The 26,823-nt window shown below is 32.3% G+C and overlaps 8 protein-coding genes across 13 annotated transcripts; 2 read left to right on the forward strand and 6 right to left on the reverse strand.

The window, feature by feature from the left end:
* Positions 1-1,438: 1,438 nt before the first annotated feature.
* Etfb (Electron transfer flavoprotein beta subunit) lies at positions 1,439-2,926 on the reverse strand. Its single transcript, XM_047058516.2, has 5 exons — positions 2,722-2,926; positions 2,364-2,664; positions 2,060-2,301; positions 1,782-1,993; positions 1,439-1,718 (listed from the first exon to the last, which is right to left on the reverse strand). Exons 1-4 carry the CDS (start codon positions 2,773-2,775, stop codon positions 1,823-1,825), a joined length of 768 nt encoding a protein of 255 aa, XP_046914472.1. The 5' UTR covers positions 2,776-2,926; the 3' UTR covers positions 1,439-1,718; positions 1,782-1,822.
* Positions 2,927-2,943: 17 nt separating this feature from the next.
* Positions 2,944-5,255, reverse strand: LOC124495188 (mRNA-capping enzyme). The gene is made up of 4 exons (XM_047058514.2): positions 5,036-5,255; positions 4,868-4,977; positions 4,699-4,802; positions 2,944-4,624 (listed from the first exon to the last, which is right to left on the reverse strand). Exons 1-4 carry the CDS (start codon positions 5,100-5,102, stop codon positions 3,199-3,201), a joined length of 1,707 nt encoding a protein of 568 aa, XP_046914470.1. The 5' UTR covers positions 5,103-5,255; the 3' UTR covers positions 2,944-3,198.
* Positions 5,256-5,341: 86 nt separating this feature from the next.
* LOC124495190 (mRNA-capping enzyme) lies at positions 5,342-6,676 on the reverse strand. Of its 2 annotated transcripts, none has more exons than XM_047058518.2 (4): positions 6,276-6,676; positions 6,114-6,193; positions 5,952-6,055; positions 5,342-5,896 (listed from the first exon to the last, which is right to left on the reverse strand). In XM_047058518.2, the coding sequence occupies exons 1-4, from the start codon at positions 6,328-6,330 to the stop codon at positions 5,434-5,436; spliced, it is 702 nt and encodes a 233-aa protein (XP_046914474.1). In that variant the 5' UTR covers positions 6,331-6,676; the 3' UTR covers positions 5,342-5,433. The 2 variants fall into 2 exon arrangements, with proteins under 2 accessions (XP_046914474.1, XP_046914475.1); XM_047058519.2 differs by having other exon boundaries at positions 6,141-6,193; positions 6,276-6,670.
* Positions 6,408-10,069, reverse strand: LOC124495187 (gamma-tubulin complex component 3 homolog). 3 transcript variants are annotated; one of them, XM_075729313.1, is made up of 2 exons: positions 9,535-10,069; positions 6,408-9,418 (listed from the first exon to the last, which is right to left on the reverse strand). In XM_075729313.1, exon 2 carries the CDS (start codon positions 9,278-9,280, stop codon positions 6,644-6,646), a length of 2,637 nt encoding a protein of 878 aa, XP_075585428.1. In that variant the 5' UTR covers positions 9,281-9,418; positions 9,535-10,069; the 3' UTR covers positions 6,408-6,643. The 3 variants fall into 3 exon arrangements, with proteins under 3 accessions (XP_075585428.1, XP_075585430.1, XP_075585429.1); XM_075729315.1 differs by having other exon boundaries at positions 9,518-10,069; XM_075729314.1 differs by having other exon boundaries at positions 9,494-10,069.
* Positions 10,070-10,155: 86 nt separating this feature from the next.
* On the reverse strand, positions 10,156-13,457 carry Rpn2 (Regulatory particle non-ATPase 2). Its single transcript, XM_047058512.2, has 2 exons — positions 11,921-13,457; positions 10,156-11,854 (listed from the first exon to the last, which is right to left on the reverse strand). The coding sequence occupies exons 1-2, from the start codon at positions 13,314-13,316 to the stop codon at positions 10,245-10,247; spliced, it is 3,006 nt and encodes a 1,001-aa protein (XP_046914468.1). The 5' UTR covers positions 13,317-13,457; the 3' UTR covers positions 10,156-10,244.
* A 637-nt stretch (positions 13,458-14,094) lies between these two features.
* sdt (MAGUK p55 family member stardust) lies at positions 14,095-22,464 on the forward strand. 2 transcript variants are annotated; one of them, XM_075729318.1, is made up of 14 exons: positions 14,095-14,668; positions 14,787-14,887; positions 17,156-17,213; positions 18,174-18,425; positions 18,529-19,506; positions 19,576-19,985; positions 20,054-20,189; positions 20,250-20,417; positions 20,480-20,578; positions 20,632-20,929; positions 20,998-21,229; positions 21,287-21,473; positions 21,539-21,682; positions 21,745-22,464. In XM_075729318.1, exons 1-14 carry the CDS (start codon positions 14,605-14,607, stop codon positions 22,026-22,028), a joined length of 3,411 nt encoding a protein of 1,136 aa, XP_075585433.1. In that variant the 5' UTR covers positions 14,095-14,604; the 3' UTR covers positions 22,029-22,464. The 2 variants fall into 2 exon arrangements, with proteins under 2 accessions (XP_075585433.1, XP_075585432.1); XM_075729317.1 differs by having other exon boundaries at positions 14,173-14,668; positions 20,977-21,229.
* Positions 22,465-22,597: 133 nt separating this feature from the next.
* Positions 22,598-25,526, forward strand: LOC124494901 (uncharacterized). Of its 2 annotated transcripts, none has more exons than XM_047058184.2 (3): positions 22,598-22,996; positions 23,054-23,212; positions 23,264-25,526. In XM_047058184.2, the coding sequence occupies exons 1-3, from the start codon at positions 22,723-22,725 to the stop codon at positions 25,408-25,410; spliced, it is 2,580 nt and encodes an 859-aa protein (XP_046914140.2). In that variant the 5' UTR covers positions 22,598-22,722; the 3' UTR covers positions 25,411-25,526. The 2 variants fall into 2 exon arrangements, with proteins under 2 accessions (XP_046914140.2, XP_046914141.2); XM_047058185.2 differs by having other exon boundaries at positions 22,605-22,996; positions 23,279-25,526.
* On the reverse strand, positions 25,402-26,805 carry LOC124494906 (growth hormone-inducible transmembrane protein). The gene is made up of 3 exons (XM_047058190.2): positions 26,400-26,805; positions 25,732-26,343; positions 25,402-25,666 (listed from the first exon to the last, which is right to left on the reverse strand). Exons 1-3 carry the CDS (start codon positions 26,741-26,743, stop codon positions 25,579-25,581), a joined length of 1,044 nt encoding a protein of 347 aa, XP_046914146.1. The 5' UTR covers positions 26,744-26,805; the 3' UTR covers positions 25,402-25,578.
* Between the last annotated feature and the right edge of the window lie 18 nt (positions 26,806-26,823).

Here is a 26,823-nt window from a genome sequence, read left to right on the forward strand (position 1 = left end):
ACTTGCCATTGCAATTGTTCAATGAGCGTTGGCGAATGATGGGCACATATTGGCATTAGAATTTTGTGTTCGCTATAGTAGTTGATTATAATTGCACACCTTTTTTTTCTCTCTCTCTCTCTCTTATTCTCAATTCTAATCTTCATCATCTTGATCGATTGTTGTAATCAAATGATAATAGTGATGATGATGTAGCTAGTCAAGTCAATAGGTAACGAATAGAAAAAAAGGGCTGGCAAACGAAATCGATTCGTTTATTGAATTTCAAATTAGAATGATTGTTCAAGAGTTTCGTATCGCGACTTTCGATTTCTTGAAAAATTCTTCATCCTTTTTCTATTTTTCGTTGTGGCTGTACCTCTCTGTTTTTTTTCTTATTGATGCACTCGATGCAAAAAAATTACGAATACAAAAATGTTTCTAAAACGAATAACCAAAGAGTTCATCGACATTCAGGTTGTCTTTTTTTCTTCATCATCATTTTTTATTTTATTCTTTTTCTTTCAAAGTTACGTCGGATGTTTGATGATGGTCGTCGTTATCATCATCATCATAATCACAATCACGTTGAATTTTTCTTTTTTTTTCTCATCTTGAATCTTACCTTAAACGTATCTTAAAGTACATGGACAAGATATTCAATGTGTGTATAACAATAATGATAATAATAAGAATAAAAAAAGATGATTGCGATGATGATGATGATGATGATGATGATAATTTTGACCAGTCTAAATAAGAAAAAAAATACATCTTCTCGAAAATTAAAATTGAGAAAATCTTCAAAAAAAAAAAAAAACAAAAAACAGATTCATTACGTAAATTATAAAAAAAAATTGAGATAACTAAGAACAAGTAAACAAGAAAAAAGAATGGACATTCATCTCAATTTACTACTAGCCACCACCTTCTGGATAAAAACCAAAGCAAAAAAAAAAATACATCTCAAATCCCTTCTTTTCACTCATTTTTTACGACTTTTTACCGAATCAGGTTTTTGTTATTGGAAAATTGGTTGAATTCATTTTGGAAAAAATTTCACCATCCACCATCACCACTACCATCTTTTTTTAGAATATTGTCAAGATTATGTGAAATTTTTTTTTTTCTACACCCAACATTAATCGATTGAATACAACAAATTTTTTTTTCGAAGAAATCGAAAGTATTATTTCTCTGTATATATTTCTTATATGACTGGTACAGACAGAAGAATATATTTTTTTTATGTGAAAAGAAAAAAAGAAAACCAGATGAACATTGCTTCGATTATGATGATGATACTATATTAACTTGTCAAACGATATCAGTGTCTTGTAATAATCAGAATATTTTTAAGATAAATACGAAATGATATATTGGCCTTGAAAATGTCTTAAATTTGTATAAATCAATATAGAATTGATTATTATAAATGTGTGTGTGTGTGTCGAATCGATTTTTGCAAAAAAAAAAATTTATTCAGATTTAATGAATAATAAGATTCCTAGAATTTATAATTAGTGGAATAATATAAGAAATAAGATAAGATTTCTAATTACAACATTTAGTACCTCGGTTAATAGTACCTCTATGCTCGGCTTAAGAATCTAACAAATGTCATAAAAAGAAAAAAATATAAAATCTATAGATTCGAATTTAATTTCGGACGAAAGCTACGCCATCTGATGTTGGAAAATAAAGTCGATTCGAATTTGATAATGATAGAAAACAAGATTCTAATATTTTAAAAAAACAATGGTAAAATTTTTTTTCCAACAAATGATAAAAAAATTAAATACTTTGATGATAAAAAATTTTTTTTTTATTTCATTCATATGATCTAGATTCGACCAGCTTCTTTAAGTTTGGTCAGCAATTCGTCAACGTCGGCAACTTTGGTACCAGCTTCACGTTTTGCTGGCTCCTGTACGGATAGAATTTCCATTTTCGGTGTAATATCAACACCTAAATCGCTAGGTGTTTTTTTATCAATCGGTTTCTTTTTTGCTTTCTTTATTGAAAAAAATAAGAAATAATTGAACAATTAGGATTTTTTCAATACAATCGCTATGCTTACCATAATATTGGGCAGTGTAGCGTATCGTGGTTCATTCAAACGAAGATCAGCACTAATCACGATAGGCAATTTATATTCAATTTCTTCCAGACCACCATCAATTTCACGGGTAACTAAAACTGTTTTGTCATCTTTACTTTCTATTTTAGATGCATTCGTCGCCTGTGGCCAATTCAAATGAGCTGCTGTCATCTGTGCTGTCGCATTACAATCATCATCGATGGCCTGTTTACCCAGAATCACTGATCAAAAGTAAAAAAAAAACATCACACCAATTGTAATTTCAATACAAGAATATTCTTACCCATTTCAACTTTTTCTTGTTCGGCAATTTTTGCCAGAATTTTTGATACCTGAACTGGCAACAATGTTTCAGCACTTTTTTCATCCACATTAACATGTAAGGCTTTATCACAGCCCATTGCCAAAGCTGTACGTAGTGTATCCTGTGACGCTTGTGGTCCAATTGAAACGGCCAAAATTTCTTTGGCCATTTTTTTTTCTTTCATTCGAACTGCCTCTTCTACAGCTATTTCATCGAATGGATTCAATGAATGTTTGACACCTTGTGTAACTACTCCTTTATTGTCCGGACGAATTCGAATCTAGGAAGAAAAAAAATAGCATGAATAAAAATAAAAATTGTAAATACTGATGCTCACCTTGACTGCATAATCAATGACTCGTTTGCAACCAACTAAAATTTTCAATGACATTCTCACGGTTTTTAAAAAATTTTCCAAGTGAAATAAAATTTACAATGAAATAAATATCCAGAAAATTATCCCGATTAATTCTGAAAAAATATCATATGTACCCTAAATCGATCATCACTGACACGACCTGTTATGAAAAAAAAATTTTGATAATGTTTACGGCAAAAATTTTTATGTTCAGAAAAAAGCGATTTATTTCCTAGAAAATTTCTCAATGAATATAAATGTTCAATTTTTTTTCATATATTTATTATACAAGTACAATTAGTTAAGTGACAAAAAAAAAAATTTTTTTTTGTTGGAATGGATATCACACATGAAAAGATGAACGAAAAAATGATGGCTGATAATAAATCGGATAAAGATGATTAAGATGAATTGATGGATGGCGATTTTTTTGATGAAAAGTCTTGAAGTTTTTTTTTATTTAAAGCTATGTTTATGTAGATAATCCAGTAAATATTGCCTTGTTATTGGATACTGTATCGAATATACAACATTCGATGCCGTTGATAGGGCATTAGGATAGGATTTGTCCGTTCGTTCACGCATAAATTCCCAACCATTTTTTTGCATATTAAATCGACATTCAATGATACGATTATTATGTTTTCGTAATTCTTGAGTAACATTTATGTAAGCAAATGGCTCCCGTTTTCCACCGACATACAATTGGCCAAGATATTTTTCCACTCGTCCAGGCCGTGTTTCTTCAACAATTTTTAGTAAAAAATCCACTGAATTATGTGTTGGCGGTTTCCATTTTAACACTCGATCACAACGACCAGCTATATATGGTAAATGAACAGGCTGAAAAATTAGACCATCAATCTCATGTGATAAATCTCGTTGAAATTTTGGCTCAAAAAATTTGTACGTATTTTTTAGTTCACAAAAATCTTTCATTCGCACACCAAAGGGTTCTTTACTACGATCAATCTGTCCGCTTCGTTTGGCTGATTCACGAGGCATAATGATCTGTTTGTATATGATGTTCAAACGATCACGAAAATTTCGTTCGGAAACATCTTGTCCATCACAATAGACAATGTCATAGATAAGAAATCTAGGAAAACGCTGTCCATCGACTACGTCGACAACCATTTCGCCGTCCAATAGAGTTTCGGTTAAACGTTCTTTTGAATTTCGACGTAAAAAATTCAGATTAAATATCTGAAAAATGGAATAATCTCGATCGAAAAAATACATTTGATCGGAATCCATTATGAGCATCATATAGCGATTACCATCGGCTTTCCAGCTAACCATATATTCTTCTTGTAGAAAATTTAAATTCTGATGTGTTAATGAAACAGGCTGACAACCAGGAAAACCTTTCAATTTAAATTTGCACATATCCGTGCAGGTTTCCCGTAAGGTTGTGATTTTATCCTGTTCAAAGACCATAACAATACCATCAATACCTTCAAGAAATGGATCAGCTACTTTTGTCTGTTGCCGGTTGCCATTTGCTGAAGATGAACCTGGGCCGTATGATTCATTGACAGAAGCTTCATCATCTTGATAGTGATTGTCTTCATTACACCATTCGGGTAAGGGTGGTGCCAGAATTATAGCCGTTTGATCGCCATCACCATATAAACGAAACAATTCATTTAGGTAATCCTGCTTGTAAATCCCGGGAGGGCGGCAACGTGAAAACGCACTAATAGCTGCTTCGATGCTCCAATTTTCTTGATCTACCAGATAAGCGCAGATTAAGAATCCTGTTCGATTAAAACCATGCGTACAATGAACAGCGATTATTTTATCGGGATTTTTCACCAAAAATCTTGAGCATAAATCAATAAATGTCTGTGTCTGATCGGGTGATGGTGTTTCCGCATGACTAAAATTTTTTAATTATAAGTTTGGATTTGTCACACACATGAGTCGATCATGAGGTCAATAAATAGTACTGACCCTCTACATTTCAATTTGACGTAGCCGATTTTTTCTTTTTCCACCAATGTTTTGTCATAAAATCGATCCGTAAATGTCAGGTCGATCCATAGACCAATGTTTATCTGAAAAATCACAAAAAACGAGGAAGGATAAGAAAGAAATCCCAAAATGAAATGATGTAACTTACATTATTATGTCGTCCATAATTAACAAGCATTGTCGGTGTGAAATACATACTCGGAGCTAATAGAGAACTATAAGAATCGTCAAGAGGTACCTTGAACGGCAGGAAAACATCTTGATCAAGAAAAACGAAAAAATTAAAATAAATTGAATTTGGTAAAGAACTACATACTAGCGACAACTTCGCCGAATCTTGGACAATTTTTCCAACGAGGTGGCAATCCTCCTCTTGACGACATTATTGCTGGTTTGATGTTGAAAAAAGATGTCCTACAATTCGTTACTCATTATGTAATGTTTAAAGTTATATTTATATTATCTTAAATACCGTCCCTTTTAATTTAATGAAAGAATGTGTTCCGTCAATGTTGACTTTGACGATGATTAAACTCAAAAAATATTAAAATTTCGGAATAAAAACACGGATTCCTGTTCATAGATGAGGTGTAATTTTTTTTTTTTTTTTTGAAAATTTAGATTCTCAATTCAATAATTTTTAATTTGATTAAAAAATGAAAGTATAAAAAAAATTAAACTTTCGGATAAAACTATTAAGTGTTAGCGTCAGTCTTAGTAGTCATCATCATAATAATAGTTATAATTGTTGTCAATAACTGGTTGTTGTGAAATCCGTAGATTATTCATACGTCCGATCAAATTGTCAGGATCACTTGATGATGTTCTTCGATGATAATGATTGTAACTGCGTCGATTATTATCTCTAGACCAATCCGGTTTCGCTGGAGCCGTAATTGTTCTGGGATCATCATCACCATTACTAAACATTCGTAATAATTCATCGATATATTCTTGCCGATAAATACCGGGATGTCTACGTTCACTAAAATGATCAATTGCCTGACTAATTGACCAACCAAGTTCACGTACCATATAGGCACAGATCATAAATCCAGTTCGATTAAATCCATGTGTACAATGTACGGCAATTTCTTGATCCGGATGCATGCGAAGAAAATTCGAACATATTTGAATGAATCGTTTTATTTGATCATTCGAAGGGCATTCACCGTGGCTAAAAATTTCGACTTGAAAAATCAAATGAAAAAAAACAATCAAATCAAACGCACCCAGTAACAAAAATTTTCTCATAACGAATATTTTGATTTTTGACCAAATCTGATCGATAATATCGTCTAGTGTTTGTTAAATCAATCCATAGACCAACATTGAGCTAGGGAAAAAAATATTGATGAAAGTTTTTGAAATTAATCAATATGAACAACAAATACATTATTTTGACGAAATTTACGAATTACATATTCGGGTGTAAAACTTGGACCAAATGGAACTTTGAATGGGACAAAGTTATCTATCGTATTCAAAAAAAAATTGTATAGAATTTTCGATTCAAAACAAAAAAAAAAACACAAACAAATAAAAATAATTCATACCAGCAACAAGATCTCCGATTTCAGGACATTTAGCCCAGCCTTTTGGCTCTGCCATTATTGACGATTTTTTTTAATCTACTTCTTACCTAAATAATAAATCAGTCTAAATCGAATTATGACTAAATTCGTCAATTAAATTAATTTTTGCTTTTTTATTAACTCCTATATCAATAATGATGTAATTATTAAATTGATTTACAACATTGTTGGAGAGAAAAGGAGCAACCACTAATGAAATTGTTGATAGTAGTTAACAAAATATAATATACAATGGATCCACCTTAAAAGTATACCGATAAAATAATAATGGTGCAATTATATTATGATATAAAAATAAATATAAGATGATCAAGAATCATTTTGGCACTTTAATAAAATTCTATGCTCGAATCATCATCATCATCTGCTTCGGGTACAGGACTCTGGTGTCGTATGAATGAAAACAGACGAAACAGACTATCCAAACATGGCTGATATGTGAGCAGATCGTATTTAAATTCAAAATTACTAGCACATTTTGATGAAGACGATGATGACTGCAGTGGCTGTTGTAAAAGTTGTATGAACTTACGTATACAGCATCGATATTTGGATATGTTTACGGTGATTTTAAATTGAAGCTTAAACAATTGTTCGGAAAGACCTTGTCGTTGTAAAAGTTGTTGCTGTTGTTGATGATTTCGTGGTTTAGATTTGTTCATCAAAGTTTGATCATGATTTCGATAATTATAGCCATCATTGGTCATCAATCGGACAATGGTGGGAAAGAATTCCATTTCGCAGAATGATTCACAAAAATCAATAATCGAATCATTTAATGCTGCATAAGCAGTGAGCAGCTCAATATTTTCACCGAAAAATATGACACGTTCAATTGAACGAAGGAATTTTTCATGTGCATAAACAAATTTTTCCACATTTTTCTGTGGTTCACAGAATTTCACCTCGAACATTGTGGACCATAACGTGTCAATTTGTTGGCCAAAATATCGATACATTCGTGAAGAGAATCCAAACATGTGAAAGAAAAGAAAATGTAACGTATTCAACATGTGTATAATAACTTTTATCATATCAGCAGGTATCAATCGAACATTTCGGGATTCCATTCTTGTTTGACTGGGATGTTTAGGTCGATAATCACGACGATAGAATATAATCTGATGTTGAGCTTTTCTTATGGAATACAGAACCCGTTTATAGTAGAATAGCTGACGAAAAAGACGTTCATATCGGATCAGTTGAGCATCGAACATAACACGATAGACATTCTTACTGAACGTATAACGTACGATAAAACAATCCCAGCCAAGATGATGTGCGATCATTTGTACATTTTTTGTAAATGTAAACACCAGGTTTTCATTCAATTCAAAATTATTATAAAGTAATGAATCAATCTTATATACTTTATGCATGTCGATTAATTTTGAATTGATCATGAACATGTTGAATATGCGATGTAGATTACTGGTTGAATTTCCATTGGCAATAGTATTAATCACTTCAGTAGCCGGTTTTCGAAACAATGGTAGAAGATAATCAATTAGACTTTCGTAGAAATCGCCACGTTGTATCAATACATAGGCTAATAATAATTCAAATTCGGCTTTAATTTTGTTCATCTGTAATACTTTGAACATTTCATCATTGATTACATCATAATAGGATTCAAGTAGCAGGTCAAAATCTTCGACAAGACCATGTTCGAAAAAGAAACGATCACATTCACTAATTGTTTCAATATTTTTATACAAGAATTTTCTGATTATATCATAGTTAATTTGAATCTGCGATGACGAGAAAATTTCATTGACCATTTTCTGATCATATTCATCTTTGATTGTATATCGTAACAAACGGATCGCGTTTCCAATAGAAAAAATTTTCTGTATCTGTCTTTGACACATGAATGATGGCAACATGGCCATATTTAGTTCATAGGATTTCCATTCAAACGTTTCGGTTTTTTCTTCATCATTCGAATCGCTAGATTTTTTGGATTTTCTATGTGGCTGCGGAAATTCTGCCAGAATATTCGATTTATCTTTGATACAGATGAAGAAATCTTGACCAATTTTTTCCGAATTAATTTCACCGTAAAGAAGCCAATCAAACATGATGAAAATGAATGGTTTAAGTGATTGATGTAGAATTGAACGTGCCATCTTTTGTACATTGTGATCACCATTTCTTGAATGATCATAGATCTGATTCAATAATGAAATTCCTTTATAATCAATGCACTGTTTCAACAGATCAATAATGAACAGAAATTTCTCTAACCATTGTGTTGACCATAACATTATCCGTCGTAATGCAAATGAATAATGTACTCGTAATTGTCGAAATCGACTTTCAATCATTAACAAATGATAATGATATTCTTTGATTTCTAAATGAATAGAATTGACGAAATATTGTTTTATATTGCCCAATGTTTTTGATTCTGTGACACCATCATCGAACATTGGATAAGCAAACAAAGAATTCTCTTTACTTGCCGTTGTATAATAATTGAGATAGTTGAGAATTTTTAGTAAAATTTTTCCAATTCCTCCGATGCGAATAATCATCTGGCAACATGCATCATCCAAATGAATATCATTCTGTCCATGATTGTTGTTTGGATTCGAATTCTGACCACTATTGCTGCGATATTTAAGCAACATGAACAGATCATTAGGATTCTTTTTAATCATTTCGACATTTAAACCGTTTAGCATGGATAATACTTCACGAATAGCATTGAAATTCATATTATAATTTTGTTGCTGTTGTTGTTGATGATGATTGATTGCTGTAGAATAAGTATTGTTGATTAACATATCACTTGGATTATATGAATGCTGTAATTGTTGACAAGACATAGATGATGAAATTTGTTCATTATCGATGGTTGATAAATTTGAAAATAATAAATCAAATTCTGGATTGAATGATCGATTGCCATGACCACCAGAGCCACTAGTACCGGCACCGCTATGGCTACTTAAATTGGACATTTCTATAGGATTGCAAAAGCGAAAAATTTCTGATCAAAATTCACAATGATCATGAAAGATTTTGGCACATTGAAATTTGATCTTTTATAGCTGCTGTGATTTGAGTGGAGATTTTTCATCGATAAGAGTTAAAGCGTTCTGAAAATATAAAAAAAATACATTAAGAATCATTAGAAATAACGATAATCGGAAGATTAGATATGACATTCATACAGCAAATAAACAAAATCAGAGTACAAAATCGTTTGTTTTACCCGTGTGTGATTACAAATCAACAACTGGCTTTCAACTATTCGATTAATTCAGTCGCACGACAAAGACATTGAATGAATCCTCATGATAAAATGAAATTCTAGTCAAAAATCAATTTTGTCATATCATCCATACGGATGAGGTGGGACGACAATTTTGGACATGATACTGGTTCATGCTTGAATTAATTTAAGACAGTAAGCTTGGATTTATATGTCTGGTTGTGTTGGTCGCAATCATCAACATCATCATCGTCTTCATCATCATTTTTCATCATTGAGTTTATGCATCTGGTTTTGTTTGCTCGCTTGATTTGAAACCAAAAATAGATTCTCCGATGAACATAATATTGAATTGGATGAAATAAACTGGCGCGCATATGGCACATAATTCTTATATACTATCGCACATTTCTCACAAACAAACAGAACAAAAAAAATCAGACGCATCCATTTTGCTGATGTTGTTGTTGTTCAGAAAAACGACATAAACATAAAATCCTAAAAATCAGTGCTGTCGATCACTGAACTAATTGAATCCCTTCGCATGCATGAATCGAAGGAAGAATTTCGAATTTTATATAGAAAAGCTGATTACGCCAGTAAAGCCATCTAGTGTGAAAATTATTTTTAAAAAATTTAAATTTTATTCATTTTAAAAATCATCATCATCTCATTATTTTTTTTATTGTTTATGTTACAAAAATTTTAATTCATTCAACATATTCAAACGGTTCTGGTGGATCTGGCTCTTTTTCTTCTTCAATTTTCGGACCACCAGCCTGTACCGGTTCGACCAATTCTTCTGGTTCGGATGTTTTCATATCTTTCATCAGGATTATACCGCCAATGCTAATATCTTTAATTGGCTCATAACGACTTTTATCTACCATTTGAATCACACGTAATTGAGATGGCATCACTCGTGCAGGATTGGATAAAATTTCATTTGTTGCTTCTGGTTCAGGCTTCGATTTTTCTGATGATTCAGATTTCTTTTCTTCGCTCGGTTTTTTACCATCATCACTTTTGCCTTTTTTATCTTCATCTTTTTTCTCATCTTCTTTGGCTGGTTCATCAACATCCATTTTTTCCTCTTTTTTCTTTTCGGCTTCTTTTTTCTTTGCTTTTGCTGTAATGGATAGAACGGCGGTAAGAATTTTTTCCCGTTCTTTTTCTTTCTTCTCTTCCAATGGTGGTGGATAACCATATGCAGAAGGTTTAGCATTCGAACGATATTGAATTTTAGGCATTTTCAAATCACCATTCAAACCAATTAATGCGGTCGGAGAAAATGCCATCGAAATAAAATGAGCCAATGGAAACCAATACCAGAATTGAGTGAATACAAGCATACCGACTACGGCCGGTAGATTTGTATGACCAGTACGTGATTGCAATGAAACAGTAACATTACGACCACCGGCATCGATAATACCTTGCGCAAGAATAGCACCAAATTTAGCCATGACATCATCATGTTTATCCGAGATGACCTTTGAATACATAGCACGATAATCTTTTACTTTGGGACATAAAGCTTCGGTTTGTTGTATGAGAATCAACGACGTACCAATCAGAGCTCCTTGTCGAACAAAATTGACCGGATCATTGGTCATTGGTTCTAACAATGACAAGGCATCTTTATTACCTGATCCAGCACAACTAATGCCCAAAGCCATAGCTGATCCATAACGAACATGAGGATTATAACTTTCCGATAGTAGTGATACGACACTTGGACATTGTTCAGGTGTACGAAACAATAAGAAACCTAGTGCTTCAACAGCAGCACGTCTTACATCATTATTCACATCTGATACAGCTACATGCAATAATTTTTCAATGGCTTTGTTATTGCCAGTTCCACAATAAGCCATAGCGATGGTATGCATTCCGGATCGTCGTAACAATGGATCTTTATCATCACATAAGGTTTCGATCAATGAATCAGCCTCTTCCAATAAACTGAACATGATCAACGATATACCAATGGCTAAACCACGTAAAATTTTTTCATGCTGTGTTTCCTGTGCATATGAAACCATATCCTGGATGGCAATCTGTGATTTTGAACCCAACATGACCAAGCCCATAGCAATTCCAGCTGCTTCACCGGTGACGGCATCGTCCTGATATAGATTATATTTCAATTGTTCATAAACATCATTTCGATGGGTACCCATGGCTGCAAGACCAAGACCAAGGCATCCACCATGCTTAACAGCTTCATTAGTAGCCCCTTTAAGTTGATTGAGGAGATAATCGATAATTGGCCCACCATGATTAGCATGAATTAATCCGAGTGCCATCAATCCACCACCTAATTTAGTATTAAAAAAATTGTTTTAGCCCTCGATATCAAAACAATTAATGATAATTTACTTACCTTCGGTATAACCGCTACCCGGGCCATTATCTCGTGGAAGGTATGATGCCATCAAATGAAGGGCTTCTTTTTCGTGTCGTTTATGAATCACCCCCAAACTAGCTGTAGCTGAGAATTTAGCCCAATTAACAGCTCGTGATAACCAATCGAGATTATCTCGTAAGAATTGATCGGATGTCGTTCCACAATGCATAAAACCATTAGCGATAACTGTTGCATTATGACAAACAGAATTTCTAACGGCATCTTTCGTATTCTTCAAGATGAGTAAATCCGTATGATTATTACGGATAAGAAATTGAAGATCCAATTCGATTGAAACATCACCACTTAGAATTTTAGCCAATTTTTCGATACGATCCTGTCTTTTTCGATCCTCTTCACTAAGGTCTTCTTTTTTCGGTTCAGATTGCTTCGAACTTTCAGCCACCTCTTTTGTCTGTGCTGTTGTTGTTGCAGGTTGATCGGTTTCCATTTTTTCTTCTTCTTTTTTCTCTTCATTGGACTGACCTGGTGGTGGCGATGGTTTGACCAATAGGCTAGAAATTGGAGCAATTAATCGTAGCGATTCCATGATTCGTGATAAAAATTGCTGTGTAGCACTTTCATAAAGGTCGAATGAAATTTGATAGGCTAACAGGACAGAGTCATCATTTCGGGTCAATTTATCCAACAATTCGGCCAATGATTTATCGTCATCCAAAAAGATCAAACATTGTGTCATTGAAATATAATCCGGCACATTAAGATTTTTATATAACTGATTCAGGATTTTTAGCACTTCATTACGAAAATGAAGATTATCTATTAATGACATGGTTATCTTGAAAGCATATGCCAACATTCCGGTAAGATCATTGGATAGTAGGATTGCCTTCTCAAACATATCCATTCGTCGTGTTTCCAATGCAATACCTATGGCTTGTTTATATTGATGATCATCGAAACAACGTTGAAACATTCGATTGACAATATCTTCTAGTCGTGGATCTATTGATTGCATTGAATCTTTTGAATTGGATGCAGATATCATTGCATTAGCCACACGAAGTTTTGTATAATGATCAATACATTTCGATATGATTGTATCAACATATTCACTATTGGCATTCACATTGAATAATTCTCCAGCACCTAATGCATACGTTAATGAATCTTCAAAAGACCCCAGATGATAGTATACTTTTGATGCAACCAATGCGGCAAGTTTACGGTGGGAAAAATTTTCATCTTCATAAAGTACTTCAATTTTACCGATAACATCGGATATTTCGGGCCAAAATTCATCCACAACTCCATTCAATTTATCGAGGGCAAAAATTTTCATTTCACATAGTGAATCATCCAACAATGATATGATTCCAGAAGCGGATGTGAGATGCAATTTTTGATGCATCTTTAGATGAATAAATGGATCGATTAAAGTAAACAAAAATAAAAGAAAAAAATCGTTTTCAAATACGTTTTGTAAATTTGAATGAATAGGCTTTCAAACCAAATAGAAAAATGCAGTCAGTCAAGAATGACAAAGCGTTTACTCTGTTCAATTTCTAAACATTTAACTATTTCGACTCGATCATATCGTACGGCTATTTCAACTGATTGAAAATTTTCATTTAAAATTTCATCAATTAAACGCGCCATTAAATTCATGACAATAATTATGCAAACTTGAATCATTGAATAATCATCATCATAATCATTGTTAATTTATTTTATCAAATAAAATTTTGTCCAAATTCTAAATGAAAAATTACAAACCATTTGAAAGCTATAGAGTAATAGATCTGATGAGAATTCACAGATTCATTTGTCGTCGATGCTCATTTTAATTCTCATCGATTTTCATATAATGAAACTTGCTTTTGTTTCTATTATTGTATAACTATGAATGATTCTATTCGTTATTTATTTTCACAATTCTGGAAGCTGATTCAGCATCATTCCAAGTTGAATAGTTTTATTTATTTTGGAATTCTATATAGCATATATTGTTCTGTATCCTGGTTCTGGGGTCCTGGCTGGCACGAAAAAAAAACAAACACAGTCACACATGTGCAATATGTTTGTAGATTTCACAACTCCTCCCTCTCCTATTATTCTGTCTGTATCTATTGATGGCCGCATCTTTTTTTTTTTTTTGATTCATATATTCAATCCACAAGGTCTTTTGTGAGTGGATCCCTTGTGTGAGAGGCCCGAGTGTATGAAAAATTTTTGTGTGTTAATGTGATGATGTTTTGGCTTTCTTTATTTTTCATGATACATTTTAGATAAAAATTCTTTCAACCGTAACACAAACACACACACACACACACATCAGAAACATAAATCCATTCAGCCATCGATCGATTTTTGTACAAATATAAAATCCATGTAATCTTGGATTTTTATGTCCTTACATCGGACACAACACACACACACACATGCATTCGAATATTTTTTTTTTCCTTTCTATTATCATCACTATTTATATCTGAATAGAACATTTTTGTGTTCATCCTAAACCAACGAAGAAAAAAAAAATTCTTGTCCAATTATGGACATTACCATTGGTTATTGGTTATTATTATCGTCTAATTGATGATTATTATTATCGATGTCCTGATACATTGTGTCCATTGTATTCAACATTTTCATTCAATAATTATTTCATTTTCAACTTAAAAATTAATTTTTCAAAAATGGTCGATATTGGTGGTTATGTGATAGTGCTCGTCGAACGTGACGATAAAATCAAATTATTTGGTAAGTTTTTCTTTTTTTTTCTCTATTCATTATCAACAAAAAAAATGAAATTAATGAGAACTAATGAATTTTTTTCTCAATTTTTAATTTTCATAATTTAAAATCAATCAAACCCCAGGCTCACCAGCCGAACGTAAAGATTGTGATGAAATACTTGAAGTAAATGGCAATAATTTAGACAATATGTCTCATAAACAAATCATTGATTACATACATCAGGTAAGATTATTGATATCCAACAAATCCAAAAAAACAATCATTATCCGAATAAAATCTGATGATGATGATGATGTGAATTCTTTATTTTTTTTTTAAAAAAACTTCGAAATTTCTAACAGAGCATGCTCTATTCGTAACATATTAATCAAAGATGCTTCATACCTATACAGGTTATTCCCTCTTTACACGTAGCCACTACCGCAGCCAGGTTTTTTTTCAATCCTCAGGTGCGACAACACCAACAATAAAAAAAACATATACTCGGCATACATAAACATTTCACATTCTTGTGGTGTCTTTATATGCCTGTTTTATGTGGTCGTTGTCGTCATCTTTTATCAAATTCAAGAAGCAGATTAGACTTTGGGGCCACACTGTTGTGCTTGCTGTTTTGCTACGTCTTCTTGGGACTCTCTGTCCTATTTTTACATACACACACACACACACACACACACACAAACACACTCTGAGCTTGTTTTGAGTCATCATCATCATCATCATCATTTTTATTTTTTTTTCTGAAAATTCTTTTCACTAGAAACTTATGAACGAGCTTATCATTGTGTTTTTATGTAATTATATATACAATTTGAAATGAATTACTAAATGACATAGTGTTGATTTACATTTGTGCCATCTTTGTTGTACATCATCATCAAACATTCTTGACATTCCTCATCTCATTGATCAATTTTTGTGTTTATTTTGAAAAAATTCAATGAAAGTAAATTGAATTTAACCATCAGCAATTGTAAGTCAATCATGTAATTGTTAACATTCATTGTCATTTGTCAATTGAGAATAATATTTACAAAAGGTTCATATTGCTGTTAAACATCATTATAATCATTAACATTTTTATAGCCAATATAATTTCCTTGTTGGAAACCGTTGTTTTGTTGTTGTTGATTGTTAGTTTGTTAATCATAATGGCAGGATGAATAGTAAAAATCACCGTAGAAACCTAACCACCATCATCATCATCATTATCACTTGAGTGAACAAATCTATTGATTGATGTTGCCTATGAATATGAAAAACATACATCGCCCAATGCCAAAATACATCAATATCATTAATATGTGTGTATATATGAATTGCCTTTAAAAGGTGTGAATTATATCCATCCAAATGATGGTTTCCATCGAATGATGACGATGTAATCATCGATTTTTATATTGCATATTGCATACCTGTATTTTAAGTTATAAAATTTAAATACATGGAATGTTATGTGTAAATGTATACATGTATGCTTGTGTATACTTTTCATGTATATCATCATTGATGTTCAATCGATTCATTTATTTATTCATTCATTTCGGTTATTGTACTATATGTATAAATTATCGTAAGTATATTTGGGACATATACTAAATATAATAATTACTTGGTGTTGATCTAATTTGCGGTCATCATCATGCAATGTGTGTGTGTGTATGTGTATGTGATGTGTATATAATGTATCTTTCGGCTTCAGTCGGTTATTATCACGACAACGACAATGGCAATTATATATGGATCAGTAATTTAGAAACAAAACAAAAGAAACGATAATTATAAACAAAAGTGAAATGAAATTTTTTTTTTGTTTTTGTTTTTTCCATTTACAATTGTCTTTCGGTGTTTTTTTTTCTGGTCATCCATCGATGATTTTCACCTGATGATGTTCAACAGAGAATTCAGGATTCATGTGATAAATGAATAATGATCTTATTTTTTTTTTTATTTAATTCAAACACATGAATACATACAAGTCAATTGTCATTGACATTATCATCATTGTTTTAATTGTTTTCATTTCTTATTAACAACACCACACCCACATGATGATGATGATGATGATAATATAATTTTTTTTTTCTCAACACAAAAACGTTTGAATTCATACGATCTAGATTTTATTCTAGATCATCTCTTTTTTTTCTTATCATCATCATCATGATTATTACTACTGTATTATGATGTTCATCCATTGTTTTTGGAACTTTTATCCACCAAAGTAAGATGAGTTTTTATTATTTGACCAAATGAAGATGGCTACTGACTTATACTGCTACTGTCAAGCAATTTAGTTTAGCAATTTAAATTTCTCTTCTTACTTGCCTTTTTTTGGACATGATTTATATTTTTGTTTTCTCAGATGAGAAAATTCTTTCTCTTTTTCCCTGAATGTTTTGTTACGTTGATTTTTTTTTAATCTTTCTTTCTTTTTCACTGATTCTCTTTTGTGTTTTATTTTTTCACCCCCACCCCCACTCCCCACAGTGCATCAAATCTCGTACCATATGTCTACGAGTTAAACGTCGTAATACGGATAAATTGGGTGAGTTTTTTTTTAAACGATATCATTTAGCAAATTACAAACTGTGAATACCATACAAAAACAAACCGACAAAATTAAGATCAATCAATTGGAAATTTGAACCAAATTTCTATAGAGAAAAAAAACGAATTGCATCGACAATACCGGTGTATTTTATAATAAACAAAAAAAAAAAAAAAATGGTAGCTGCAGCTTTTCGAAAAAGACAATCCCGTTTTGCTGTTGATTGTAGATTTCGAATAAAACTGATTTTTTTTTCTTTGACGGCCAATCAAGAGATTCCAATAAAACATTCGAAAAAATCATGATATCTCGACTTTTGAACTTGGTAGTGTTGCATGACTGGTTTAGGTTGGTTAGGTTAGGTTGTTGTTGTTGTTGTATGTGTCTATGTCAGTCTGTCTTTCTCACTTGAGATTCGTTTTTAGCATCAATTTTTTTTTGGCTTCATACATATAGCAAGAATATTTATTTTTCATCGCCAGATATGCATGATTAGAATGATTGCATTTTTCGCCTCTCCAGGTGAATGGCAATTTTTTTTCAAATTTTGAGTTCAATTCGCCACTCAATATGATCATTGATCATTGATGTATGGTTTGTGAATGACGTTTGACCAGTTTTGTTGTTGATGTTGTTGTTACTGTTGTTATTAAATGTTTAATGTTGAAAAAAAATATTGATCATTGATCGAAAATGAATTCATTATCAATTTTTTTTCTGTTGATTCATGATTTTATTTATTTATTTTTTTTTTGATTGCGGTCATAATAATATCTCAATCATTGAATTAATGAATGCCATATATCATTATCCTATCTATTCGATTGATAAATTGATACATTTATTAATGTGAAAAACATTTTTTTTTCTTTTCATTTCATTCATTTTTTTCCCAATGTTCATTGACTCTCTTTTCATCGATTTGTGTTGAAATGATTATCATTTACAATGGAATAGAACTTGATTCCTCACCGATTGATGCATTCATCATTGGTAATCGTGCCCGTGAACATTTCGATAAGATTGTTAATAATAATAACATTGATAATGATGATGATGGTGATTGGCCAAATAATAATAATAAGAATAATATTGAAAATAAACCAAATAAATCAACATCATCATCATCATCAACACCAAATAAAAATCGTAAAACACCCACCAAAGTGATCAAACCGCGTGACATTGCCGAGCTATCTAAATTGTTAAGTAAGTTACTTTTGTTGTTCTATATTGACATTTTTTAATCCTCACCAATACATAAATTATTCATTTAATGATTCAAACAATTTAATTTTCTTTGATAAAATAGACGAAGAAGACAATCGTCCACAGCAGCACCAACAAGTTGAAATCAAACATCAACAACCGTCATCAGTCATACAATCTTTCAAACAACATAAATCCTTATCACCAACATCATCTAATCAATCATCATCGAATCGTGATTCCACACAAAATTCTACATCGAACAATTCTTCCGATTTTATAGTGATTACAACGACATCATCATCCTCAGTTATAGCAAATACACAACGACAGCAAAAAGTCATTGCTACATCCACTGATGTGAATCCATCATCATCATTTAAATACGCTAAACTTACATCCGAAAGTGGCTATTCTATTTCATCAGTTTGTTTAAACGCCGAAACTTCTTATGATAAAACGATCATTGTCGAACAAGAACAAAAACAGCAACCAGAATCAAACAAAATGGAATTAGTTGAATTGAATTCACAACAATCACATCACCATCATCATCATCATCATCATAATCATCACCATACTCATCCTCATCAACAACAACATCAGCAACATCAATCATTTCAAATACATCGAGAATTACCAGTCGATGTACCAGATTCATTTGTAGGTGTGGTCAAACAAACACCACGTTATCCACCACCCCAACCTCCGCAAAGATTCACGTCGACATCATCTTCATCCGGTCCGGCAAATGCACACTCTGTAACGACGACTACAGATCAGCGTTTAAATTTAACGGATAAATATCGGAAATATTCCGATGAATTTAATAGGAAAAAAGAAGAGGAAGAATTTCTTCGTTCGAGCTTACGATCAAGTACAAAGTTACAACAACTGAAAGAACAAAATAATAATGGTCATCATATGATTGAACCAATGGTGAATATTGCATTCGAACCAGATGATGATCAACAACAGCAACAACTTATGGTATCCTATTCAAATAATGGTTATGGTTCATTTGCTACAACACAACAGCCACCGTCTTCTAATATTCGGATGGAACGAGAATCCGATAAAGGTTTGTTTGATGCTTATTGTCAATCTTTGATTTTTTGAATATCAATGGGATTTTTCTTTTGTTATGCAGTGCTTCCATTACCGTATCTGGAAATGATTGTGGAAAACATACGACAATCATTGAACGCTGATCTTAAAGAGCTAATACAGGAAAGTAAACTGAAAAATTTGGTTTCCATTTATTCGGTATTGATGCAACATCAACATTCAAAAATGAATTCCTATCTTGATTCGCAGCAATCACTTCGGCCACCGAGCTATAATTCAATCACAAGACCAATGAATCATCCCCCATCGCAGTCATTGCATCATATACATCATCATCAACCGGAAATATTGAATCTTCAATCACCACCACAACCTGTTCATGGCTATAGCCATCATCCATCAAATGTGTTGCCATTTGGCGGAAACAATTGTAACAATGATGCCATAGCTAGTGACTCATTGCAGGAAACTATCAATACATTGCAACAAAATGTAAGAGATTTCACATTTGATTAAATTTTTCAATAAATAAATCTTATCATTTCCTCTTTTTTTACTAGCTGATACACCCGGATGCTGCCGAGTTACTTGAAATATTGACTAGATTTGAATTAGAAACACTTTGCTATGCTTATGATCGTGTATTGGCTGAAAGCCAAAAGAACATGTTAGCATTGTTGCCGGATGAAATTCATGGTAAATAAGGATTTTTTTTATTCATATTTTGGTTATCATTTATCTGATTTTATTTTACAGAGGATAAAGTACACGAAATCGAAATGCTCGACACTCTGCATTCTGGAGTGAAAGTTGTACAAATTGAAAAAACATCATGTGAACCGCTTGGTGCTACCGTTCGCAATGAACCGGATGGTTCGGTTATCATTGGTCGAATTATCAAAGGTGGTGCTGCACATAAATCAGGTATGGTTTTCTGTGCTAGTTCTTTGTTTTGTTCTGGAAACCCTAATATTTTTTGTTAACAGGCATGCTACATGAAGGTGATGAAATTCTTGAAGTGAATGGCATCGAAATGAAAGGTCGTAATGTCAATCAAGTTTGCGATCTGCTTTCCGAAATGACTGGTAAGCTAAATGTCATGGTCAATTGAATCCATTTAATTCTATGTTAAATTTAGGTACATTAACTTTTGTGATAGCCATACGTGATAGTTTGATGCGTGTTAATCCTCATTTAATGGGTGCAACTGTGGCAGCCGCTAATAATCAAGTATTGCATTTACGTGCTTTATTCGATTATGATCCAGATGAAGACTTGTATATACCATGTCGAGAATTGGGCATTTGTTTTAACAAAGGTGACATTTTACATGTCATCGATCAATCGGATATTAATTGGTGGCAAGCATATCGTGAAGGTGATGAACATGATCAATCATTGGCCGGTTTAATTCCTTCCATACAATTCCAAATTCAGTATGTATTTTGTTTTTTTAGTTGATAATATATATAATCATATTAAGTAATAAAATTTTCACTCACAGGCGTGAAGCAATGAAACAATCCATCCTAAATGACTCAACTGTGAATACATCGAATCGAAAATCTCGATTTGCTAATGGAAAACCTAAATCACCATCATTGCTTTTCAATTGTGGAAAACGTTCTTTGGAGAGAAAAAAGAAGAAAAATTCCAAACAGAGATTGATATTAACACATGAAGAAATATTAACATATGAAGAAGTATGCTACTATCACCCACGGCCAAATTTTAAGGTATGACTTTTCTATCAACATAATCATCTCAAATATAAATAATTATTATTTGATTAGCGTCCCATTGTTCTTATTGGACCGGCCAATATTGGTCGTCATGAATTAAGGCAAAGATTAATGCAAGATACCGATCGATTTGCTGCAGCTGTTCCTCATACATCACGGCCACGAAAAGATGGCGAATTCGATGGAATCGATTATCATTTTATTTCAAGACAAATGTTTGAGCATGACATTAAAGAAAGTAAGTTTTTGCTACCCATTTTTATGCCAATTGTTGTTACTTATCTTTTTATAAATATCATATAGGTCGATTTGTTGAACATGGTGAATATGAGAAAAATTATTATGGCACATCTTTTGCTGCGATCGAAGCGGTAGTTCATTCGGGTAAAATTTGTGTTCTCAATCTTCATGTTCATTCTATCCCATTACTTCGTCAAGGTCAAGCTGGTATGTGTTTAAATACAATAATATATCTGTTTCGTAAAAACTAATTAAATCTTTAAAAATAGGTGCAAAATTGAAACCATTCTTTGTGTTTGTAGCTCCACCTACACAACCAGAAAACTTACATCGGTTATTGGCATTAAAAAATACAAGCGAAGGCAGCACATTTACCGTGGCAGATTATCAATCTATCATTGATGAAGCGACCGAAATCGAAATAAAATTTGGCCATTTTTTTGATATGGTCCTACAGATGACCGATATCGAGAGTGCCTATCAAGAATTATTAACCGAAATCAATGCATTAGATCATGAGCCACAATGGATACCAAGTCAATGGGTAAAATGAAAATGTACTGGATTCTGGTTTGCTGTTTTTTTATTTATTTCTGTTCAATCGTTAATTCATATATGACCAAATCCAATCATATGTTAATCATCTTTCTTTCTCTCTCTCTTTTTTGTTGTTGTTGATCTCTCCCTATATATATAAATATATTCGCTCCATATCGAGCATTTGCCATTTCATATAATACCATTTTATTTAAATTATACTGTAATCAGATTCAAATCTTCCAAATCGTCCTATACTTTACAACATATATTAATCTGCATTTCTCATACGATGCTATTCCATTTTTTTTTCGATGGGAATTTTTTAGCCACTTTTCCTTATTCATCGATGTAAATATGTTAACGAAATAAGATTTATCTATAAAAATAGATCATTCTATTGTATTTTAATTTTAATTAAAATTAAAAATATGGCATTTTTGATTTGAAAATTTTGAAAACATAGTTTATGAATGACCACTTTGAAAAACAAACCAACATTTGTTTCTGCCCGATGATTGGTTGATTTTCTGGAACGAAAATAGACAAACACAAGAACAGACAAGACCGTCTGCGCATGTCCTTTATAATTTCACAACGGTTTTTCTTTTGCGCTTTTTTTCAGTTGTGGTCAATCAGTTGGTCTTGTTTTTTTTAGTTTTCACATTATTAACAACAATTATTAAATTAATTTTTTTTGTTTGAAAAAAATGGCTAATAATAACAAAACTAATTGGGACGATATTTGGGACAAGATTGTGAATTTACACCGAACCACAGAACAACCAAGACGTTCTTTTATAAGTGATGATTCTTTCTCTGTTTCGAGTTTGGATTTTTCTAACATAGATATCGATGAAAGTGATGAAAATTGTTCGAAATCACTGTCGAATAAACCCCAATCACCATCAATAGAATCATGTAACAGTAGTTACAATGATAAAATTTTCTGTTCAACTTCCCAAAAAACAACATTGGCCAATTGTAAGTTTAATATATTAGATGCAAAACATGTTCATATAAAAAAAATTTTTACAATAGATTCTTTGCACAAATTATCCAATATCACCATTTTGGCTGCCAAAAATGAATCTTATAATAAACAACAACCGTCGCATAAATCCCTTTCGTTATCTGAAAATATCAAAACAAATTCTCCAAATGATGCTGGCCAGACTGTTCATAATTCAACTAAAAGAAGTAAGTTTATTTAAAAAAAAAATAAAAAATTAATAATTAATTCAATAATAGCTATTGTTCATACAGAACATGATGATATATTCAACAGTGAATTTTCCAAAAAACCGCGTCCAAGTAACATTCCGTTTGATGAGACTAAGACAACAATGAATAAAGAATTGACTGATCTTATCTTAAAAAACATGGATTCACCATATAATTCACCATGTACACCAAATGTCATCCGTAATCTTGATAAACAGGCATCGTTTTTTTGTATGACCAAAACTTTCTACCAAACCAATACATTCTATCGTTCAAGAACTGAAATAGAAGCTTGCCGACGTAATGATTCACAAGTAATAAACAGTATTCCATTATTTAATGATGATATTCAAAAAATATATGAAGATACGCGTGAATTGTCAAGTGGAGTTGTTTTGATTGAAAAAAATCAACCACCGAAAACATTGGTCACTGAAATTGTTTCAATCCATGGGGATAATGATGATGAGCAGGATGGAAATTATATAGTCGATCTAATTGAAGAACTTCATAAGGATAAATCAATCAGCGAAAAGTCAACAGAAAATGAAATTCAACCAGAAGGTAAAGGCAACCACTCTGAAATGGAACAATCAATCGATGAATTTATATTGGAAAATAATGCAACAGATGGTTTCGAATCAATTAATGATGAACAAATGGATAAAATGGACAACTTTGAAGAACCCGAAGTTTCTGTTCACGGAAAAGAAAATGAACCATCAATAATTTCGGAACACGAATTGTATGCAGAAATGAATAATAAAAATGATTTCCAGCCAGAATTGTCACCACCAGAAAATCAATTAATCATCAAAAAAACACAAAAAGAATGTTTACTTAATCAAACATTTGACATTTCGAATAAATCGGCAAAAGAAAAACCTTCAGAAAAAAGTTCATCTTCAACTGTTAATGGAAATAGCCCAGTTCAAAAAAAATTATCATTATCAAAGAAAAAAATGAACTTATTGGTACCATACGATTTAAATTCAACAGAAGAGGACATTTCTTTTGGTAATTCTTTACACAAAATTGTTCATTGCCCATCCATTGATAGTCATTCGAACAATATTGATGATGATGTAAGCCAAGATATTTATGATTCAAATGTTGACAAAAATGAAATTGGCCATTTACAGGATGTTGCATTATCGCCGATTCATTTCGATAATGATAGCGATGTTGAATTCAATGAATTAATGGATTGCCACTATGATGACCGTATTGATGATGAACATGAAAAAATGCCTTCCAATCATTTTTTTGCCAATCTTTCATCTGATAACGAACAAGAAAATCAGTATCATGAAGACAATGTATCAAGTTCACCCAAAAGATCTGATTACATTAATAGAATAGAAGATTCTAGTTCTCCTGAATTGATTATACGACGTCATAAGAAACAGAAACAAAAAAATTATTTTGATCGAATGTTGAAAATCGTTACAAATAATGATAATATTGCTCCAGTTAATTATGAAAATAATTTGCGCCGATCACAACGAAATCGTATAAAGCCATTGGATTATTGGCGTGGTCAACGTCCAATTTATAAAATGGAACAGAAACAAATTAATGACCAAGTTGTGACTATGCCCACAATTGTTGGTATAGCTAAACCATGTCAACCTGTCATTAAACGACGTCGGTTTAATAAAAAAACTAACAAAAGAAATATAAATAACAATGCGGATGACAATGGCAACAATAATGAACATCAATGTTATGAAACGCAAACTTCTTCAAATGCTAGAACAAAATTACAGGACATTCTAAATCTATCGGTTCAATCCAAAAAAATCCCACAGAAATCATTGATCAATTGTCCAGAATTTGTAAAAAATATTCCATCGCTCAATTTTAAACCATCTGAAAAGTCTAAAGGAATTCATACAGCTTTAATCGAAAAAGATGATCGAGGAAGAGCATTCGGTATGATGCGATTTGAATCATTCGCATCGAAAAAGAAAGGTCGTAATGGTTCCTATACTACATATTTCATGGTCATTTATGGAGCATTTATATTGAAAGTAGATGATGAAGATGACGTTCTCATAAAGAGTGGGTCATATTTTAAAATTCTTCCAAAATCCGAATATTCTATCAAAAATGTTCGTAATGATGAATCTTTAATACATTTTCTTGTTACGCAAGAACAATCGTCAAATTGAATGAGATTTTTATTCTTTTAATATTTTTTTTTGTTCTCACATAAATATTGGATACAAAATTTCATTCATAATAATAAACTTAAGCATCATCAATAAATTTAAAACTGTATTGTAAAGATAATTGAGTAAAAATAGAAAAATCTACAATTTTAATTATGAAAAGTGTTTTTAACGTCTTTTCGATCCTGATCCATTAGCCAATATTGTTGCTATTCGAACGAAAATGTTGATGACATCCATGTAGATTGAAATCGAGCTGGATAGAAAGTAATTGTCATATTTTTTAGTTTGTTTATTTCAATTGAATTTTTGTAAACTTACGCATTGACTGGATCATATGGTACCATTGCATATGGTGGATGGGTTTCAGCACGACGAACAATTCGTTGTGTATCATAGAGTAAGAATGCAGAGAATAATAAAAGACCACCATATAAACTGATCGAATATAGGGATGCACCCAATGCTGTCGTTGGTGGTAGAAACATTGAGCCCATTGATGCAGCAAATACGAGACCTAAGCCAAGGGCTAATGGGCCGCCCATCATTAGGAATTTATCATTGGGAGCACAATAAGCAATGGCCGATAATGCACCGGAAATTCCAGCAGTATAGAGAGCAGCACGTAACATGAGCGGTCCACCCAATATGCAAAGTGGAGCAATTACAGCACCAACTACTCCACAATGTAATGCCCATGCTAATTGTTTGCTGCCGAATCCTTCACGATATGGTATTGATTGTGCCACCATTGATGTACCTATCATAGCTCCGATAGTCAATAAGATGCCCATCATTGAATTTTTCGTCACCAAATTCATCACCAAAGGACTACGAAAAGCAGCAATTGCCGAACCAGCAGTAATGGCCAATCCCGATCCAAAATAAAAATAGGTACTTTTGATACGTTCGCGAACATATGTAGGCCATGCACTATTTGGGTGAAAATGAATATTTTTTGTTATATGATTTGAATAAATGATACATACTAAGCATTTTCCAATGTTCCAGGTGTGTTAGCCAAACCAAATCCATAATAACAAAGTGCACCAATACCAAACAATGAAGCACCTGCAACTGCTGATGAACCAAATGCAAATGGTGCACCAGTAGTCGGTTGCATAAGAATCTCTTTAAATGATCGACGATCCTTGGTAATCGGAATGGATCGTGTGCTTGTTCCACCTCGAGTACCTCGACGTCCAACGGAAAAGAATCGAACATTCTGGAACAAAGAAGTACCATTCTTTGGAGAACCGCTAGTAGTGATCACGACAAATTTTGTGTGTCGTAAACAGTTGAAAAGATACGGATTTCTTACGAAAATAGACATTTTTCTACTGAGAGGTGAAAAAAATTGTACTTTTAATTGTTTTCTGACGCAATTCTGTGATTTAATCAAACATATATAGA

This window comes from Dermatophagoides farinae, chromosome 3 (genome assembly GCF_024713945.1).
Source record: "Dermatophagoides farinae isolate YC_2012a chromosome 3, ASM2471394v1, whole genome shotgun sequence".
Lineage (NCBI taxonomy): Eukaryota > Metazoa > Arthropoda > Arachnida > Sarcoptiformes > Pyroglyphidae > Dermatophagoides > Dermatophagoides farinae.